General features: G+C 42.8%; 1 protein-coding gene across 1 annotated transcript in view; it reads right to left on the bottom strand.

Moving 5' to 3' along the window:
• Positions 1-21069, bottom strand: part of LOC147142410 (lysyl oxidase homolog 2A-like) — a 23460-nt gene extending 2391 nt beyond the window's left edge. The window contains exons 1-11 of the mRNA XM_086041026.1: positions 20969-21069; positions 17834-18133; positions 15306-15481; positions 8127-8335; positions 6479-6695; positions 6194-6377; positions 4003-4154; positions 3225-3392; positions 607-772; positions 207-447; positions 9-124 (exon numbers count right to left, since the gene is read on the bottom strand). Of these exons, the coding sequence (XP_085897152.1) occupies positions 9-124; positions 207-447; positions 607-772; positions 3225-3392; positions 4003-4154; positions 6194-6377; positions 6479-6695; positions 8127-8335; positions 15306-15481; positions 17834-18125 (1921 nt within the window). The 5' untranslated portion in view covers positions 18126-18133; positions 20969-21069. The remainder of the gene's footprint in view (positions 1-8; positions 125-206; positions 448-606; positions 773-3224; positions 3393-4002; positions 4155-6193; positions 6378-6478; positions 6696-8126; positions 8336-15305; positions 15482-17833; positions 18134-20968) is intronic.

Below are 21069 nucleotides of genomic sequence, written 5' to 3'. Positions count from 1 at the left end.
GGATGTACCTTCTTCACAACGCGTGTCCTCCAGACAGAAGCTGGCTTTGTGACCCTCTGCCACTTTAGTGCCATTCACATTCATCAAGTCATAGTGAGTGAACACCTCCATGCTGTGGAAATGTCTGTATATAGATAGATAAAAAAAAAAAATGCGTAAAAGGACCCGTGAATCAAACGGAAGAGCAGTCCATGTTATGGCCTCACCTGTGGCATTCATGCCAAGTCCAGGATTGATGCCCTGCCCGCGGCCTGAAGTCTGACTGGCCATTGTTGTGGATCTGAGAGGAAAAGCGCAGCAGGCGGCGATATGAGTTGTGGTCGGCCTTGTCAGCACTGCTGGACAGGCACTTCTCCTCCTGGGCACATTGCAGGGCGTACATAGGTCTGTCCTCCAAGTATGCGGTGTGCTCCACTTCCTTGGCATTCAGGACCAGGTCAGGGGCCGCTGCAATAGGACACACAATTAACACATTAGGATTGGGAATCATGTGTATTGAAGACACTAGCAACAAACATATTCCGCATAGAGTAATGTAGCCAGGTTTGATTATTAGAATGTTCTACATAGTGTACAGTCTGTTCAATATGTATGACTCCTCCTTACTCAGAGTGCAGGACACCCCAGCAGCAAAGCGTCCACCCCCTTTAGGACATTCAACGTGTTTGCCGTGATGCAGGCACTGATCCAGACTCAGCTCAGTGCCTGAACATCTCACTCCACTCATCACGACGTTATCAGCTGTAGCATCACCTTTCCAGTACCAGGTTTCCTGATAACAAGAGAAGCACAGAAAACACCCCAAATGGATAAGCCCAAAGCAGAAATGTGTATTTTACACAGCATTAACAGCTTCAACTTCATTTTGAAGACACACGGACTTGAATGAGGAAAATAGCCCCCCGGCTCACTTATTCTCGTGGTTTATATTAATGCATGAACTGCCACACAATTTTACCTTCGTACTAAATGATCACATATTTATGACATGACAGTTTTTAGCAGTGCAGGCCCAACCCTTTATGGGGTGGGGGGCCCGTCCCAATTTCGTAGCGTCAACTTTGCTCGACTTGTACCAACAAAAGTTTTATACTCGTATCGGACATAGGATTTTGATGTTTGTACCACCCTTTAATTTCTGTGCCAGTTCAGTTTGACGTTACCAAGGTGACTGAAAAGAAACTTATATTTTCCAACTATAGAGAGAACTAGAGTATTACAAAATGTTTTGTGGTCAAGCAACGACTGTCTGTCATTGCCTTTATATTCAATTTAAATGGTCCGCTGCATTTTTCATAGGCACAAACTATAAATGGCACAGCTGGAAACACCATTTGGCTTTATTGCTGATCAGTGTAGAGTTGAGGCATAAGTGAACTAAGCGGCTGCTTGAAGACCTCAGGCCTCTTGGAGGTCACCCAAAAAAGCATTACACATATTAACAAAATAAAAGATGTGACACAAACATCCAAATCATATATACAAGTGTAACCCCAAAAATAAATTGTGCTTTGGCCCCATAAAGTCTTGGGCCGACACTGTCCGTGATCCCTGCTATGCAGAAGCTTTAAGTGCAGAAATCATCTCGCTTCTGCGCTTCAAATAAGCACAGATCTTTAAGTATTTATTTGTAAATGGCGACATACTACACAATAAAGCCTGACTCACCTGGCCAGACATATTTTTTTTTTCCCAAATGAGTCACGTGTGGAAATTATAACCCTTACCATTATCTCACTGATAAATGTTCTGCCATGAGGCGAAGCTAATCGCAAAGTAAGCGACACGGCAAGACGGGGATCCGTTGTCCCCAAAGTGCTGACTCAGCCTCTTTCCTCCACCACATGGAAAGTGCCTTCTAAAAGTCAAACTTTCCGACATGACTGATGTGGAGGATTTACGACGCAGAAAGTCTGATGGAAAAGAAATGTCATTTTGCACGTGAGTTAAGGAATAGGACAGGCGTGCTGTATAGCATCTCAGCGGTACTTTGGTGTCATTTGTTCCATCTGTTAACGGCGTGTGCATGCTGTAGCATTTAAAGTCCAGACAGCCAAAATTGAGCATCATTAGCACCATTAGGCAAGTGGCGTGGCTTTGATGGCAATATGTTGCCTTGTTTATCAAGCTGAGTCAAGCTTACATTATTTAGAAGTGTTGTTTGTTAGCAATTTTTTCCAGAATATGTTCCACGCAGGCCCATGACTTCAAATACGGCATTTTGATCAATATTGCGTTTGTGGAATATAAGTTAAGAAGCAAAATTCACCCATTTTAGCCATCTCCGGGGGCGGCCATTTTGTCACTTGCTGTCGACTGAAAATGACATCACAGATGCTAAGGGCTCAGATAACGACCAATCACGGCTCACCTGTTTTCTGAAGCTGAGCCACGATTGGTCGTTATCTGAGCCCTGAACAACTTCGATGTTATCTTCAGTCGACAGAATTGACAAAATGGCCGCCACCTAAGCTAGCTAAAACCGGTGGATTTCTCATTTGCATTATCATTACATTTCTATTAGCTTTGTGACTAGCGTGACCCATTCATGCATAAAATGGTACGCTCCCTCCCTCAACCCAGAATTGGCCTGCTAACATACGAAAGAATAAAGGAACAACAAATGCTTATTCAGTGGTTCAAGCTTAGAGCGCGGCATTCTAATTCCTGTATATTTGTTTAGGCTGGTTTTCACTAGATTAGTGTACCTGACGGTTGCCTACATTAGTTGTTGCTCACATGGCTCCGCCGTGTCTTTGTTTTGCCCCCAGGAATCAACAAAGCTCAGGTTGCTGGTGTGAGCTGGTTTTAATATTGCACTTACCTTGTTTAGTTCAAAGTCTGATGCAGCCATGCAGTGCACTTCTAACAGCTGTGCAAACTACAAGCACCATAATTGAAATGATGTTAAATGAATAGCTCTTGACTGTCTGTCACAATATGAGCAATATTAGCTTTGTAAAGGCAGAATGTTTGGCACAGCTCTCATATTGGCTCTCTTTCGTTTGGGTACATGTACTGAATGAATGAGTCACACTCTAACCGAAATAGCTTCAAGTATTAACATCTGGGTGAGAAAATGAATTGTTCCCTCCCAGGGTTGTGTCAGTAGAGGTTGCTGTTGCTTTGTAAAAGCCGAATTGAAAAGTCATGTTTGGAGTGAAAGGGAGTCTGCAAACCCATAATATAAGTCAAGAATGATTTGGAGTGGAAGCAAGTGCTACCTGGAAGGCGTGACTGGCAAATCCCAAGCCCAGCTGTCTGCACACCACCATGGCCTCCATGGTCCCCCAACTCTCACTGCACACTGCCCCCCACACCAGAGAGCCGTTCCTGTCCGTAAGAACCTCCACACGGCCCTCGTAGGGATTACGTCCGCCGGACAACCGAAGCTGTGATGAGGACAAACAGATACATGTGTCCAGAGGTGACAAACATTCTCACACGTTGTCAACCCAAACATGTTCTACGCAGGCCCATGACTTCAAATACGGCATTCTGATTAATATTGCGTCTGTGGAATATAAGTTAAGAAGCAAAATTCACCCATTTTAGCCATGTCAGGGAGCGGACATTTTGTCACTTGCTGTCGACTGAACATGACATCACAACTGCTCAGGGCTCAGATAACGACCAATCACGGCTCATTTTCTGAAGCCGAGCCATGATTGGTCGTTATCTGAGCCCTGAGCAACTTCGATGTCATCTTCAGTTGACAGAATTGACAAAATGGCCGCCCCCTGAGCTAGCCAAAACCGTGTGGATTTCTCATATCCTACAAACGCAATATTAATGAGAATGCCGTGTTTAGACTAGTGGGCCTACATGGAACATATTCTGGAAAAAAATATGTTTGGGTTGACTTCCCCTTTAAGTAAACGTAAAGAGACATTTAAGTAAAAGAAAAAAAAAATACAGACTCGGTGCAAATGTGAAAATGAAATAAAGATAACTGCCAAAATCTCAAATGTTGTCATTACCACGGTGGGAGAAGCCACTCACTCTGTTCTGGAAGCCCATAGCAGGAACGTTACACTTGACCGCGACATCTTCCTCGTGGCTGCAGCCCAGAGCATCCCGATTGAAGTGACACTCCGTCAGAGATTTCTCAAAACCAGAACACTCCACCTCGTTCATGTGCACTGGCCCAATGCCTACAAAGGCAACCACGTGAAGAACATTCTTATTCATGTCCAGAATGGGAAATATTCACAGTTACAATTATAATGGCATTAATGGAAAGAAGAAACCCGATCTTTTGTTTACACAAAATCCTACAGAAACGTCCAACAATTAAACAGCAGCAGCCGCGCATGACTGACTGTTTTGTTCGAGTCAAGACAAAAACAGATGTTGGACTTCTTTGTAACTCCGTAGTTTCAAGAGCAAAATGGATGACGGTAAACAACATTCTGATTTTCAAGTCGAAAAAAAGGAATTTCACTGAAACGCGTATTCCACAAGAGCATGAGCGAGTACTCCCAGCTTGCTGGCTTTCTTCCCATGTGACTTAGGAGGAATTTCCTTGGTGATGTGCGCTCTGAAGAGGCGGCCAGAAATGTGCTCGCCACCGGAGGAAATAAATCAACAACGAGCAGAACTCTGAGGCTGAAACTGCAGCACGTACTCATTAAATTCCCTCCAGCCTGTCTGTCGCATGATTACATATTACATTTGAGATTTCTGAAAATTTAGTCTGCTATTAAAGCAACACTATCAAACAAACGTCTTCTATTTGTGCTTTCAAGCACCCACTAACAAATAAAATGAATCAGAGGTATAACAAAATTGCGTATCTTATCATTTTTAGCATGTAGAAAAGCAAGGCCTGCAGACAACTCTGAACAAGGAAGGTGTCCTGGCTGGTCCGCCATTATCGACCACGAAAGTAGGTGACAAATATTCTCTTCTCATACAAGAGAAAGTATCACAATAGTCATTTGGAAGATGTTATTTTCAGGTCATATTATTACATCTACCCGGAGACCATGTGAATATTTTAATGATTATTTCTGAAAGTGTTATCAATTATATTTGTGGAAATTTGTATAAAAGGACAGATGGTCGCTATTCCAAATGAAATTGTTATGGTTGGTTGCATTTGGAAGATCTGCAGAGCAGAAGACTTGTTGTTTTTTTTTTTTAGTTACGAATTCCCCAAAACGACAAATCATCATCATCTATTTCCAGTCTGTGTGTGGTACCCTTTTGCAACCAGAGCTCAGCCCGTGAAAAAAAACTTGTGCAATGTCCAGATAGAATTCCTCCTCTGGATCGCAGAACAGCTGCTTTTCTTTGCTGGAACATTTTGTACTCAAATCTACTCGCCATTCACTCTGAGAACATGTGGATGACTAACTGCTTCAGCAAATGTGATTCCTTGACAGTAGTATATTGCGTTTCGGGTTCTGGAGCACAATAATGTATTGTCCATACAGTCCTTCTGTTGGCCTCTTATGCTGACTTCAGGTCTAGACTGACTTGAGATTTCATAAAAACAGCAGGTGGAGATTTTAGGGTTTTGTCCAAAAGTTTCATTTTCACAACTGGACTCAGGTACGGTGGAACTCGTATGCATTTTGTCACATTTTTGTTGTGTGGGGTTGGAGCCTCAAGAAGTTCTAGACGTGCAGGAGAGGATTAGGGAAGGTATTGCTACTCTTCATTGTGACAGTCCACTTCCGTTTGGGCCTACTCTAATAGTTCATCTTTTCATTCATTTCACTATATGTCGCTAAAATATATTAGTTGTAGTAAGTGAATAATTTTCTAAACCACTTCAGTGAGAGTGGATCCTGCCTTACACGTGATTATCTGTCATGACACAATGGTTGGAATCACTAACGTATCGGATTGAGTTTATTGAATATTGCCTGAAACATTTTGATTTTCTAATCAGACAGTACCCCCCCAAAAAAACATTTGTTGAGCCATTACAATTGCATCGTCAAGGACAGCAAGCCATTTTCAACATTGTAGATTAATCAATAATTTGTAAAAAAAAAAATAATAAAAATAAATAAAATAAAAAGACATGGGGACTGAACAATGGCGATTTTTTGTTTGTTTTTTTTTTGTTACCATATTTGGACATAGGAGGTTGCCACCTGACGCTACCACCTGAGTGGTGATATTTAGATTTGTAAGGCCATTTTATTGATATTTTTTGGGCCATGGGTGTGCTTGGGTGTACCTTGTCCCATACTGGCACCGGTCAAGGCCTCTTTGGCGCTGCCGAAGCCCAATTCCCGGCAAACCACGGTGGCAGCTTGGATGTTCCAGTTGTCCTCACACACCGTGCCCCACTCGCCGTTCTTCAACACCTCCACGCGACCCTCCCCTATCATGGCTCCGCCTTTTAGTCGCACCAGGGGTTGCTATGGTGGTTCATTAGAATGGAACAATTTCACTTTGGGCTCAGACTCAAAATGATGTGAATTTAGACGACTTTTTTTTTTTTTTTTTTTTCAAAGTTTACCTCCACTCTGTACGCCTTTCTGTAGCCTGTGCTGAGGCTGGGCGCAAAGGTTCGTCCAGGAACGCAGCTGACCACTACAGGCATGCCCTGCTCACAAGTGTCGTTGCCCTTCAGCTCGATTTCACTGCCCAGTTTGCAATCCGACAGGTCGGCCTCGTTGCCAGTGCAGTTGATGGAGAAACCCCAGTAGTTCTTCTTGCGCCGCTTAGCCAGCAACCTGAGGGGTGGAAGCAATAAATAATTCACATTGAAGTGCTAACTGAGCAATAATCTCATTATTTGAATCATTTAGCCGGCAGATACATTACTACATCAGATTTCTGAGTATTGACCCATTCACCTACAAACATTTTACTTGCACTGGTCCATCTAGGTCGATTGAGTAATGATCTTAATGCATTCCGTTTAGATTAGACAAGGCTTTGTCCTGAGTATAGAAACAGCAATTTTTCAGCAAGTAATGGATTATAGGTTCCAAAAAAAAATCTAAAGTGAAGTAATTCTAATTCTGAATAGGACACTGGTCTGACAACAGTGACCTGTTCAAGCTAGTGAGAAGATACACAGTTTTGTTGTGAGAACATTTTAACATTTCCATAACCCCATGGTCAAAAGGAAGCCATCAACTAGAAGGAAAACAACTGCGGCTAACCTCGAAGTACTATTTTAGCTTTCAGCAGAATGTTGTTCACGGAATGTGCCTTTGAGTTGGTGGAATGTGCGGAAAATGGGCAGTTTTTGTCACATATTTTGAGATCAAAAGCCTCTACTGCAACAACAGATACAGTACCGGTATATGAAAACAAACATTGGAGTGTTGCTGCTTTGGTTTTTCTCCCTTAAAAATTAAATGGAATTTTTGACATTAGCTCCTCTCAAATTCAATGTAGTGCAGTTAAAGTTGTAGAAAATTGTGACTCAGATATAGTATCTAAAATTGCATGCATGGTTAATTTATGATCAGTTACATTATTAACTCATTCAGTGCCAGACATTTTCAGACCCTCTTTTACCCTAACATTTGAAAAAATTTTAAAAGAAATATAAATAAATTCCTGGGATTGAATGGCTAGACTGTGAAAAGACAAATACATTTTTCATTGGCAGTGAGTGAGTTACGGTAAATACATTGAGTAAAACCAATGATAATTATAATAACCATTTCTATTTAAGGCCGTGTAAAAAAACAAAGAAATATGTCATTGTCACTTTTAACTTATTTTGTAAAATAGAAAATAATTAGACACGCCTGTCAGGAAATGGTCACTTATTTGTGAGTCAGTCCAGAGTACTGCCAGCATTTGTTTGGATGTTTCAGAATGCCAGCATGGTCTCACTCATGCTCAAAGGGAGCAACAATAAGATGCAGCACAGAGCCAGACACTTTTTCACAGAGCATTGCGCAACCTTTCCCCTCTCAGTCCAGCCTCTACTCGCCAGATTTTCTTTTTGGCTTTCTGTCAACAATCTCCAGACTTGAGTCTGCTTCATCTCAGTGAGGAAAGCCATTAAATAGTTAAGTGGCCGCTGCCAGAAAACAAAGTGGCTATGCAAGATACATTCAAATCAGTTTTCTGTGGTGCAGCTGTTCTATGCTGTAAGGCCCAAGAAGATCTAAATATATTCACGTTGGCTCATCAAGACTTACTTGTAGGGCTTGTTGTTGAAGCGCTTGTCCGCAGGGAAGCCGTACATGCCACAGATGACCCTGCTGTTCATCTCCGTCCAGTCTGCGTTGCAGATCTGCTTCCATTTCCCTCCGTCTTTCACCTCCAAAAAGCCCTCGGTGATGGGTGTCCTTTTTCTGTGAGAATATGTGGCCCTTATTCGCACATCCTCCACACTCACCGGCAAGCCCTGATGAACGAAAGGATGTCACATTAGGCACAGATATTTCTAATAATAGCAAGTGTTGCAATTCAATCATGTTAAATTCTGCAGAGAATTTTCCTATATAGAGCGGCTGGGATATTTGTATAAATTTCTAATGATTTGTTTGGGTTGATTAAAGACAAAGTCAACTCAAACATATTTTGTTCAACAATATGTTTTGTGCAGGCCCATGAGGTGCATTCTGATAAATATTGCGTTTGTGGAATAAGAGTGAATCCAGCCGTTTTTAGCCATCTCTGGGGGCGGCCATTTTGTCACTTCTGTCGACTGAAAATGACATCACAGATGCTCAGGGCTCAGGTAACAACCAATCAAGGCTCAGCTTCAGAAAACAGGTGCGCCGTGATTGGTCGTTACCTGAGCCCTGAGCAACTGTGATGTCATTTTCAGTCGACAAAAGTGACAAAATGGCCGCCCCCAGAGATGGCTAAAAACGTGTGAATTACCTCTTATTCCACAAATGTAATATTTATCAGAATGCCTCGTTTCAACCCATAGGCCTGCATAAAACATATTCTTGAACAAAATATGTTTGGGTAGACTTCCCTTTCAGGCACTCCCCCAGTGCGCTCTCTCGCTCCCTGAAATTAAGCTCTGAGCATGTTCCCATGTAAATGAAGCAAAGTAATAAATTGTTGGAAAAGGAATTAGAAAATAGTTTGTGGCAAATGAAACGCTATAATTATAATGGCGTGCCACTGCCTCTTCAAGTTTGTTGGATTTCATGTACAATATGCATTGCTTCAAAATGTTGCTAGCCAAAAAAAAAAAGAAAAGAACTTTTTGTATTTAATCAACTTACACTGCCCGCGTTTTCACCACCAAAATCAACAGCGCAATAGTGCACTCCATTTATCCTTAATTCCTTCATGTCATGATTAATCGACAACCAATTTCACACAGTTGATGATTTCCTAATGATCAATTAGTGGATTGCCCAATTATTACACCCGGCCCTAGTCCGGCATTTAGCACAGGTTGTTTTAAAGACTACGGACATACCGCAGTTGATCCAGATTGACTGGGAGAGGACAGAAGTAACTGCTGTGGGATGAGTAGCTGTCGGGGTTCAGCTTAAGAAAGTATCTGTGGGTGGTCTCTGAGCAAACAAAAAGAGCTGCAGAGCCTTGTTGGTAGGATGAGTACCCACGTGTCCTGACTGAGCCCCTCGGAATCAAGCTACAACCTTTGACTTCTGACCCTATTAGAAAATACAACAGCCTAATCACCCTGCCATTGTTCATTTCCTTCCTTGAGCCAAGGGGCTGCAGTGGGGGTGTCTAGGTGAGGTTAAGCCAAATAGTGGCTTCAGCTTTTCAGCTACTCCTGCGAAATGCTGACCTTACTAAATATGAGCCACTTTAGCGTTAGCAAACCCCCGACATCCAGGCATGTCTCCCAGAAGTATAAAACGTTTGGCCACATGGTGGTTTCCTGACATGGCGTCAACCTCTGAGAATGTTCTGCAACCCCATAGCCAATGGGGAGTAGGAGGGGCCAATTAAGTCAGACTGTGACCTCGACCTTCCTGACTGCTGCGGTTTGAGTGGGAGAAACCGTTCTTTCATCAGGGCTTTCCTGCTGACCACGGCGTGACGTACGGTTTTCCATCCCAAGTCGGGGCCAAAGCGAAGACAACGCGAGCACAGAGAGGAGGTTATCAATGTAAAGCCCCTCACTTGCTGGGGCGTTTTCATTTGGGATGGGCGTTTAGTTTTTCGATGGTTAAGCGTAATGCCATTCATGTGGAATAATGGAGCTAAAAATTGCCTCGAGAGGGTTGTATTAAAAGCAAGGCTCACTTCGCGTCGACTTCATTGGCACCGCATCTAATTTTGGTCGAATTGGTTTTCTGGCTGCCGCACAGTGCAGTGGTTGACACGTCGACCTCGCAGTCAAGATTCTTCTAGATCCGAATCTCAGCTCACATACTTTCATGGATGTTCTCTGACTACTCCGGTTTACTCTGACACTCCAAAAGCTTGCATGTTGGCTTTATTCGAGACTCCAAATCACCTCTTGGTGTCAAACAGACACTTTTCCCAATGATTGATAAGGAGAATCAAATTGCCTAGTTTCAATGGATGCTTTACTACATAATGAGAATCTACGAGTGCATTGGTGCTAGGAGTGAGGGCTAAAATTTGGGTCAAAACGTGCAAGTCTGAGGTTCAGACGGGTGCTTCCGGTGTTCCTTTTGGCTCAGGAGGCAGGAAACTGGTTGTTTTGTAGCTTGCGTGTAGAGAGGGGAAGTGAGGAGGACAGATACCCACAGTTGGATCCAGTTCAGACCCCCCCCCCTCCCTAAAAAAAAAAAAAAAAAAAGAGCAGACCAGCAGACATAAACTCATCCTAATCCTGTTTGGAAGAAGCCCAAATCTCCACATATCTCATGTTCACTATGAATGCTGAGACAAGCATTCACACTAATGCTATTATGCGTCCAAACATATTATGACTTGCGGGTTTTCCACTCCGGCCCTGCTTACATCTAAAAGCGGCGAATACGCTCAAAGATGAGTTCATGGACAGAAATGTTATGACATGCATCCACCGAAAAACTGATGTCATCATTATAATGCTCACCACCCCTAGAAGGCATTCAGTAGTTCTGTGCTTTCCATTCACAGCTTTGATTAAAATTCTTTCAGCCCGCACCTAAATTCGTTTTCAGATAATATAGACAAAATGATTGCGCAATGAAACACAAAATGATACATTTGCAGTATTGACATACTTGATGCACATCCACAGGTTTGGGATTAGCATATTCCACGCAAAGGCAATGGCACTGATGTCCCGCATGATCTTGTGGAAAGTTATATTGCCGACTCAGCATCCAAGCAGATACAGTTAATGCGGAGTCTTCCCTTTAAGAATTATTTTTCAGAAAAAAAAAACAAATTAGCCTCAATATCTTTGACCACGAGATGCAGTAATCAGTGCAAAAATCATCACTGCGTTGCGACGCTATCACCAGCATCAGTCGTCGTCTTTATAAATCGCTGACTGTGGTTGTGAATCATTCATTCCCAAAATACTTCTTTTCTCCTCAAATGCATTGCCAGTTGACTTTGGCCACGTGCTTTTTTTTCGAGTGCCAGCCAGCCTTGTGTCGCTCTGTGAAGCCATGACCGAAATGTTTCCAAAGTGTAGAGCAGACTTGTTATTTCAACTCTCCGCACTGACCCCCCACTGCCCGGCAAGAACATGTGTGAACATGACGCTGGCTAGACCAGCGTCTCACTAATACTTCCACTACTGTGCATTTCTTCCACTTTTTTTTTTTTTTTTTTTTCATCAGCCTGCAGACCAAACCTCACGTTTATCTGCACGTGACATCCGATCGCCGACCCCCCCGCCCCACACACACACACACACACAAACACCTACCCTGCCCGCCTGCCTGTGCCATCGCTTACTCACTAGCCTACCTTGCTTAAATATGGTGAATGTGAATCATTATCATGCCGCGGTGTAGCCGAAAAGCTCTTTGCGATGACTTTCACAACCGTACCGCCCGGATTACTGCCTCCTTTGCTTGGACTGGTGTTTATATATGCTTGTGTGCGTGCGTGCGCGTGTGCGTGCGTGCTCCACCATATCACTTGCATAACAGCAGATGATATAACTCAGTTTACAATAGCCAATACATTTTATTTGAAATGTTTAAAAGGGTCAACCCAAACGTATTTTTTTTCAAGAATATGTTCCCAGCAGGCCCACTAGTTGCAACACGGCATTCTGATTGATTTTGCGTTTGTGGAATACAAGTTAAGCAGCAAAATGCACTCGTTTTTAGCCATCTCTAGGGGCGGCCATTTTGTCTTCTGTCGACTGAAAATGACATCACAACTGCTCACAACGACCGATCACGGCTGACCTGTATTCTGAATCTGAGCCGTGATTGGGCGTTGTGAGCAGTTGTGATGTCATTTTCAGTCGACAGAAGACAAAATGTCTGAAAACGAGTGGATTAACACTTATTCCACAAACGCGATATTTATCAGAATGCCCCTTTTCAACTATAGGGGCTCTTACATATTATTGAAAAAAAAAATATTTGTGTTGATATCCACTTTAGGGCCAAGCTCTGAAGTCATCTGGAGCTCCTGCATATACTAACTCATGAAAAAAAAAAAAAAGGAATATTGAAAAAACAATCATAATTTATTGCAGTATTGCTCTTTTTCAAGGATTTGTCTCCTTTTTGTTTTCAATTCAAATCCAGCTCTGCAGCATTTACAGCCCACAATTATGGCTTGTGTAAATCCCCGTGTATAACGTGACTGTTTTATGTTTACTGCATAATAATATTTCTCTGAGGTTCATAAACACCTTTGAGGCTATTAGTGCTTAAACAAATCATAAAGTGCATGTATGCATGACAGGAAACCGGAGTTTGAATTGCGTAATAGTTAAGGCCACGATGGGAAACATCTGTTGAACATGTGCTGGTTCTGTCTATATTTCAATCCATAAGAAAGGAATTTGGCATGAAACAACCTTTTCTCCCCTTGGGTCCGTTCCTCCTTAAAAGCCTCACACGTACATCGGGGCTTGTTGGACACAAGTTGAGCTTTGACTCAGATTTCATGGTTTTTTTTGTTTTTTTTTTTTTTTTCTTCTTTTTTTTAATGGGAGAGAATGCGAGGGTTGAGAATTCTTGAAAGCGGACACCATTGCAGCTGATGCAGGCATGCAACCTTTCACCTCTTTAGCACAGGTCTTTTAATGCGACTTTCTGTCATTTTCAGCCGGCTTCGGATTTGCGTTTTGTGTTAGCTGCTGGGTGTGTGTTTGGTTGGACTAAACGCAAACGGTGAAACGGTGGTGGGAAACTGCAAACCACTCTGGATGTTTATTTCTCTCAACCAGACTCTAGCTTATCAGAGGATGAGCTCATCGGATGTGGAAAGGACTTCTGTTTTTATACTTTGTGAGGAACACTATTCATGAGCCACAGTTAAAATAAGTTATTGGCAGGCAGGGAGCAATACGTTACGCCAACTTTCTGGAGAGCAACACGAGTAAAGAATAACTCTTATCTCATTTTCCTCAAATGACACATCCCGAGGAGTTTAAGGGCGACAATGATGTGATTAATAGTGCAGCCGTGCCATTAGTACCACTTGGACGAGCAAACATGACTTTGGTTCCTCTGTTCTAATCTCCAACATCTGGAGGAGCTAAACGATGTGTAACTAGCTATCAAGCACATTGTCGTGCTGCTTGTCAAAATCATTGGCCGTGGTTGCTCAGCATTGCCTGTTGCTCAGCATTGCCTGTCAGACTGACTTTGCAAGAAATTCTCCAAGATATCTCAGGGAGTCCACAAAACGTTTTATTTGTTTCGTTTTTTGTTTCAAACCCCCAAAATTTTTCAAAAACGCTGATAGTCATTCATTATATGTTCCCTATGGGGGACGGGGGAAATGTGGGGAGAAAAAATCCTGGAAAAAAATCGGAAACTATCCAAAAGTCAATGAACTGTCCTGGCACCTCGGGGGTCCAAGCATAGTTCAGGGTGGGCCAGTTCCCCTGAGGCCCCCCCTGTAGCTCTGCCAGTCTTCAGAAAGCAATCATTTAACAAAATGCATATTATTATGGTTATTGTTTGCAGTATCAGAACCGTACTGCATCTTATTTGAAGTCTTCTAATATTTTGCCCACTCCAATTAGCCACACGAGCATGAACAACTTTCTAACCGTGTCAATCAGAACAAAGCATATATTTTTTTTTTTTTCCAAACAGCTCTTGTACCGGATCCCTTTACTTTGCCGACCGTATATGCACCTGATCGCGTGATCAGTTCTTCTGTATCCCTCCCTAATAGTGTTGACCTCCGTTTTAACTTGAATGTACGCGCGTCGCGTCCCCTTTCCCGACTGAGCACAAAACGCCAATTCATGCAGTGAATAAACACACTGTAGGAACGCGACTGCCTGTGCTCCGGCACGGTCAAAAAGGTACAGCTGCACCGGCCACACTCGGCCCATTCCTTTCTCCTTCCACTTGAAAGGCCTCACCCAGACTGAGGAAATATTTACAGGGTGGGGGACTAAACGGCAGCAACACCCCTGGAACTGTAAACACACAACAAATAAGGAACCAGAGGTTGCTATGTAAATACCCCTCCTGTAAAAATTTGGTAATTAGAGCCATTAGTAAGCCTCATTCGCTGCCAGACATTTTCAGACCCTCTTTTACCCTAACGTTTGAAAAAAGTTCCTGGGATTGAATGGCTGGACTGTAAAAGACGAATAAATTCGTCGATGGCAGCGAATGGGTTAAAATGTCCCTTCCAACCGGATACACACAGATTTGCTTCTTTTAACCGAAGAATTGCAGCTGCGGTTCTTGACAGGCATTTCATTCTCCTCCTTTACATCGAGTCTGGCACGAGTGCCATGACAAACTGTTAGATCATTGACCACCTTCCAATAAAACAAGTGTTGCTTCATCCCCGTGAGTCTGGCTCAAATGGGAACCCCCTGCGTCAGAGGCGTTCCAGACATTTGCTTTGCTTTCCTCCCTGTCTTTGATCACGCCTACATTGACTTTTCCATCTGGTATGGAGGTGTTGACGGCGGCCAGACATGATGAGCTTCCCCTGCTCACGGGGTGGGAAGCCTTTCCAATATCTCCAAGCGGGGGTGAGAGGAGAAGAGTGTGGGCAGGCTACAAGCCTGACAAAGCCATTACCGACCCGCACGTGCAAGATGACTCCGGGTTTTCTCGCAGCAATATTTTCTCATTGCATATTCACACATTTGGACATTACGCGTATTATTCTAACTCAAAAACAACCGGTTATGTCGTACATATGATCCTGACCTGTCCATCAAAAGCCTTAAAGAGCTTGATGGATCCATTTAAGCTAGGCTACATCCGCAGCAGAAACGGTATTTATGCAGTATGTGTTGATCCTACCTCCTCGCTGTTGGCCCGAGTCCGGATAAACTTGAAGCCTGGAATGCGCTGTTTAGAGCACGCCACCCCGACATCTTCTGAATGTTTGCAGTCGGTCACGCCAAAGCCGTTGGAGCGACACTCGGCGAGGCTTTTCTCTCTACCGTTGCAGTCCACATTGTCCAGCCAGATACGGCCTGCGGACAAGCCAAGAAATGATTAGATGGGTTATATGAATAAAAATGACCATAAATAGGTCAACCAACGCTTTTGTTTTCTATGCAAATTATTCTGTTTAGTGTCGTGGGGACCTGCAGCGTAGCCCGGCCGAAAGGCCCCCACTTTTGGTCACCGGACTACACTTGCTGAGACAAGTGATGGATCATGCCGGGGCAGCAGATTCGTCTGAATCAACCACACAATTATGTCCATGCAAACCGCCAGACTGCTGGTCATTCTGAGCCAACAAGATGTCGAGAAACATCCTGATCCTAACCCAAAACGTGACTGCATGTAAGAACGTCTGTCACGTAGCTGCCTGGAACATTTTTTAAGATGTCTCAAAATATGTCCGTTTCCCAGTCTGGACTCAAGTCGGTGTAACTTTTCCCAAACAATAACAAGGCTGCCAGTTGTGATAAACCTGTATAACTCTGTTAAATTAGATTTGCCAAGTGTTATGGGGATTGGATTTAGAGAGGCAGTTAGCTTTTATGGCTATCCTAAGTTGCACTGTGCATGCTGTTCCCACAAACATCCGAATAACAATTGGATTTTGTGCAGTAGCAGTTTAGCAACTTAGGACCTTAAATGGCTTTTCCAAAGACTGTCCATTTGTTTTACACATTGAGGTTGCGAATGAATGTTGTATTGTTGTTGGCAACGAAGAAGCTTGTAAACAGTTCTACGTGGGAAAAGAATAACACTCGGACAGGGCTACTGGTTGTGTACTTTCTTTACTTCATTTATTTGAAAGCATCTGGTTCCTTCTCCTTTGGTTCCTGATGCATTAGTCATAATTATAGGAAACGGAAAATCCCCTGAATGGCTTTTATGGCCTTGTGTCTACGCCAACAACGGTAAGATAACAGCTAAATTGTTTCCATGCAAACGTACAAACAGCTTGCATGGTGTTTTCATGCACACCTTTGTAGCTAAGCCCTCCAATGTTTATGTAATACAAATTTTTTTTTTTAAACGATTCTATCAATAGTTTTTTCCATCAGTAATCATAATTAGCACTATAAATCACAACTCCCAGAAGTCTTATCTGTAATCTTTCTTGTCTCTTTATTTCAGTAGAAAATACCCCCAAAAAATAAGTTCCTGTTAAACGAAATCATAGAATTCTTTCTAATTAGATTATACATGAACTATGTAGTGGTGAACTATGGCTATAAAGCATTGAACTGTTTCCCAGCATTCCTTTTTTTCTTTATATTTTGGGCATCCGGCATGAGTTACCGCCACCGACAGTAGTTGTTTGATTGACAGTTCCCCGTTGAGAGGTTTCGGCACATTCAGCAGACACGTCCCCAGCAATTGGGAGCAGAGACAGCGGCTTGATTTTTCACCATTTTCAAGCCTTACTTTATATACTCAGCAATTTAATAATAATAGCAGTAAAATTTGGCAGGGTTCTCTGTGGTGTGTTAAATTGAAAAGAAATTCATTTTTGCATTACCTGTATATTGAAATTCGTTATTTAGTGTGACTTCCCTGCACACTTGAGCAATCCTTTAAACCTTAATGGAATACAACTTAATTTAATGTCATTACTAACACTTGCATCCATCCTACTATTCACCGTTTTACTGTCAAAAAGACCGCCGCGAAGAAGGCCATTAAAGTACCCGTTCCACTTAGCATTTGATGACACAGTGGCAAAAGTGAGGTAACTAATTTGGGCACGGTTAAATAAATAAAGTGTCAATATGGAAACATCACAATAAACAGCCAGAGTCATTTCAAAAATAACTGTCAAGCATATGCCTTGCATCAAAACCTTTGGCCTCCATCTTTATACACAAAGCTTGACCGATTACAAGCAGTTAGCCCAAAGCAGAGCCAACGTGTAAACAAGTACGTCATACGGAACCGCTCTTGTTTAGAATAAGGCCTCCTCTCGTTTGGCTCGTGTTGAATATTTTGCATGCGGCGTGACATGTAACTTCAAGAATGTTATTTGAAACAATTTACCATGGTTGCCAGCTGACATTCAGCAGCCGCTGCCACAGTGGTGGGAATGTCATCAGTGTTTTTTTTTTGTTGTTTTTTTTTAACATGAATACAGGAATTCCCCCCCACACCCTAAAACACGTGCGCACACAACACACACACATGATCACCGCTGATTGCCGAGTCTCACTTGGCTTCCCTGATATGGAAAACAGTGCAATGAATCAGACTTTCGCTTCACTGATGAGACATGGAAGACAAAATATGCAGCCCTAGCCTACGACATGCTGGCTCTTGGCTCCCGAGTGTCCTCCTGCGTCGTTTTGATTAGAGAACATTAAATCGAGTGCACGTGAAGGGATTTTTCTTACCATGCCCCCTGCCGTACTTGGCCGAGGGTGACCATGACTCAGCGTCCACAAAGCCGAGCTCTTTGCACACCACCTGGGCAGCGTAGATGGAGAAGTCATCGTCGCACACCGTCCCCCACTCGCCGTTGTAGAGAACTTCGACTCGGCCCTCGTGTTTGGTCCGCTTGTCTCCGACCAGACGTAGCTGGATAGCCGGAGTGCCCGACACGCTTTGGGCATTGCACAGCAGCCACGTGCAGAGCACGGCGCATAAGAAGCCAAGGTCCGAAAAGGGTATTGATAGGCGCGGCATGATGCAGTCTGATGGTAGAAAAGACACTGGGCGTAAGCAAGAAGATTTTTTAACATTTGAAGGCATTTCCTTGAATAACTACTGTCTTGTGAAAATTAACCAACCAATCAATGAATTCATTGTGATTTTCTTCCCTTTTGAAGATGAGTTTGCTTACTTACTTCAAACTTACGTGGACGGTTGGTCCTCAGTTTTCGATGGGATTCAATTCCTACAGCAATGCGAGCTAAATTTGTACATATGTCGGAATTCTGTCCTATGAAAAACACTAATGTCCATTTTTTTTTTCACTTTTCTTATTTTTACGTGGTGTTTCCGTGTTACAGGCATGGCGTTAACGTGAAAATGAAAACATTTGCCAAAATTGGACATAAGTGTTTTTCATCACTATGCTAACGCTATGCTAACATGTAATTACAAAACTCATAATTACAGTAATATTTGTATGAAAATCACTTAAAGGGGGGGGAGGTCTACCCAAACATATTTTTTTCAAGAATATGTTCTATGCAAGCCCACTAGTTGAAACAAGACATTCTGAATAATATTGCGATTGCGGAATAAGAGTTAATTCACCCGTTTTTAGCCATCTCTGGGGGCGGCCATTTTGTCACTTCTGTCGACTGAAAATGACATCACAACTGCTCTGGTAACGACCAATCTGAAGCTGAGCCGTGATCGGTCGTTACCTGAGCCCTGAGCAGTTGTGATGTCATTTTCAGTCGACAGAAGTGACAAAATGGACTGGATGAGTTGGCTAAAAAGGGGTGGATTTTGCTGCTTAACTCATATTCCACAAACGGCATATTAATCAGAATGCCGTGTTTGCTGCAAACATATTCTTGAAAAAAATGTGTTGACTTCCACTTTAAAGGCCATAAATATATACTGTAAGTACAGTACATTCAGCGTCAAAAACACGACCATCTCTACATTGTGCTTCTTCGCGTTCAGCTCTTATCAATCCTTGTTGAAGCGAGACAGAAAAAGCTAAAGCTAATGCTCAAGTCTTTAATGCTCACTAGGGAGTCACCCTGAGGTCTGACCGATGTCATACTTGCCGGCAGTTTGACATCTGTTCACCTTTTGTGCAAGTTTGAGGCCACTTTGTACAACTTCAGTGGTTCCGCGCTATTGGATGCTATTTGGGGATGTTTGAATACTTTTCCGCAAAGAGTTAAACTGAGAGCTGGAACAGATATTGGGAGAGGGATGAAGAGAGAGCAGTTTGTGGTGTGTGGAACTCAACTTTAAAGGAGAGAACAGTTTTGCAACAGTTTGGCCATGAGTGGCCTCCTCATCTGGCCTCAACAGCACCATGAGAATTACAACCAGATTTAAATCTCAAATGTATGAAGGAAAAAAAAACGAGATATGACTGCCAAACAAAATGTAGAGAATGGCGTATTAGGTAAGAGAGAAAGGTTTGATTTCAGATAAGTAAAATCTCTCTTTCTCTCTGGCTCTCGGCGACAGCCTAATGAGGAGCAAATGTTGGCTCCTGCGGGAAAAGTGCCGCCCTTGTCATTTATCTCAACTACGCCCGCGGGTTCTGCCGCTGAGGTTCAGGGGGAAAGTCTACTCCGCCTCGATATTTCATAACCAACCATGCAATTGTCAGCCGAGGGACCCAGATGCCTTCGGGGAGGAATGTTTCAGGACTAGAAGGACGGCAGACAGTGAAAGCGGGAGGCACAGAGGAAGACCTCCACGTCACTTATGAGTGAGGGGGAGGAGCTTGTTTTAGAGTTGACGTCATAGCAACTGGCGAACACACCGCAGCGGTTGCACGCATGAGAGAGTAACCTGGAGAAGACATTCCAAAAAAATCATTTGACTGCGGGGAGACTTTCTCTGGCTTCATCGTCTGCTTGAGGAAGGACTCGCACTCCTTTCGGCCTTAGATGGACTGTGAGAACATTTCCTTATATTTTCATGAATTTTGTATGACCCACACGGGGCTGATAGAACAAACACTGAAATGGCCCCTGATAGCAAAGAGCTTCCTCAGCCACTATCTTCATTCAGATCATTTCATGCTGTATCGAAAATTCAACTTTTACCAAGACAACTATGAGGTATCGCTTCAACACTCTTTTATTGCGTGTGTGTGAGTAGTTTGCAGAGCTGTAGAACTACACTGCACCATACACTAGAGATATTTAATAACATTTTGCATACCTTATTTATCTACTTCAGCAGGACACAGTATATTGGGATATAGCTAACCGGAGTGTCTGAGGAATGCGTTTGTACACCATCATAAACCTATAAATTATTAATCTGATAAATTAATAAACAAATGGCTCAATGTATACCTCCCTGTCAAAACTGAATGTTATCTTTACATTCAGTACGTACAGCTCTTGTATTAGATGTCATTGGAGTATGTACCTAAGGCTGCGTATATTCAAATAATAGTTCTCAGCAATGCCATTGAAAACCAGTCTTTTCACTATAGGTGACAGCAACAAATGTGAATTTGTAAACTGTGAATATATGTGTAAAAAATTGGAAGTCCTGTTCCATAATAACAGTCAAGTGCAATTTCTGGCTGTGAGTAAAATAAGGAAGTGCAGTGTTTTGTCCATTAAAAGGTAATAAGTAGTCTATGTGGACAGCAAGGAGTCCACTTTCACCAGGTGTCACTACATGAATTTAAGCCTCATGGGCGTTGTACTGAAACTTCTAATAAATTGTGTCAACTAAATGTAATGGTGGAAGAACGAGGAAAAAGCATCTAGAAAACTTGTGCAAATGAAATCTTGCAGTGGCACGCAAGACATACAAAATTGACCTCAAGCATCAAATATTAAAAGAAAGACAAGACAGAAAAATCTTACTTCTGCAGACGGAGGATCCTTCCCAAAAGTTAGACTTGATGTGTTCAACCTGTGTGAGAGTTTGAGGTGTTAGGCTGCGATTCTTTGTTCCTTTTTGTACT

Source organism: Filicampus tigris, chromosome 9 (genome assembly GCF_054856515.1).
Source record: "Filicampus tigris isolate MCC_2025a chromosome 9, RoL_Ftig_1.0, whole genome shotgun sequence".
In the NCBI taxonomy this organism is placed as follows: Eukaryota; Metazoa; Chordata; class Actinopteri; order Syngnathiformes; family Syngnathidae; genus Filicampus; species Filicampus tigris.
The sequence above is the reverse complement of the archived record's forward strand: the minus strand, read 5'-3'. Positions and strand labels throughout refer to the sequence as shown.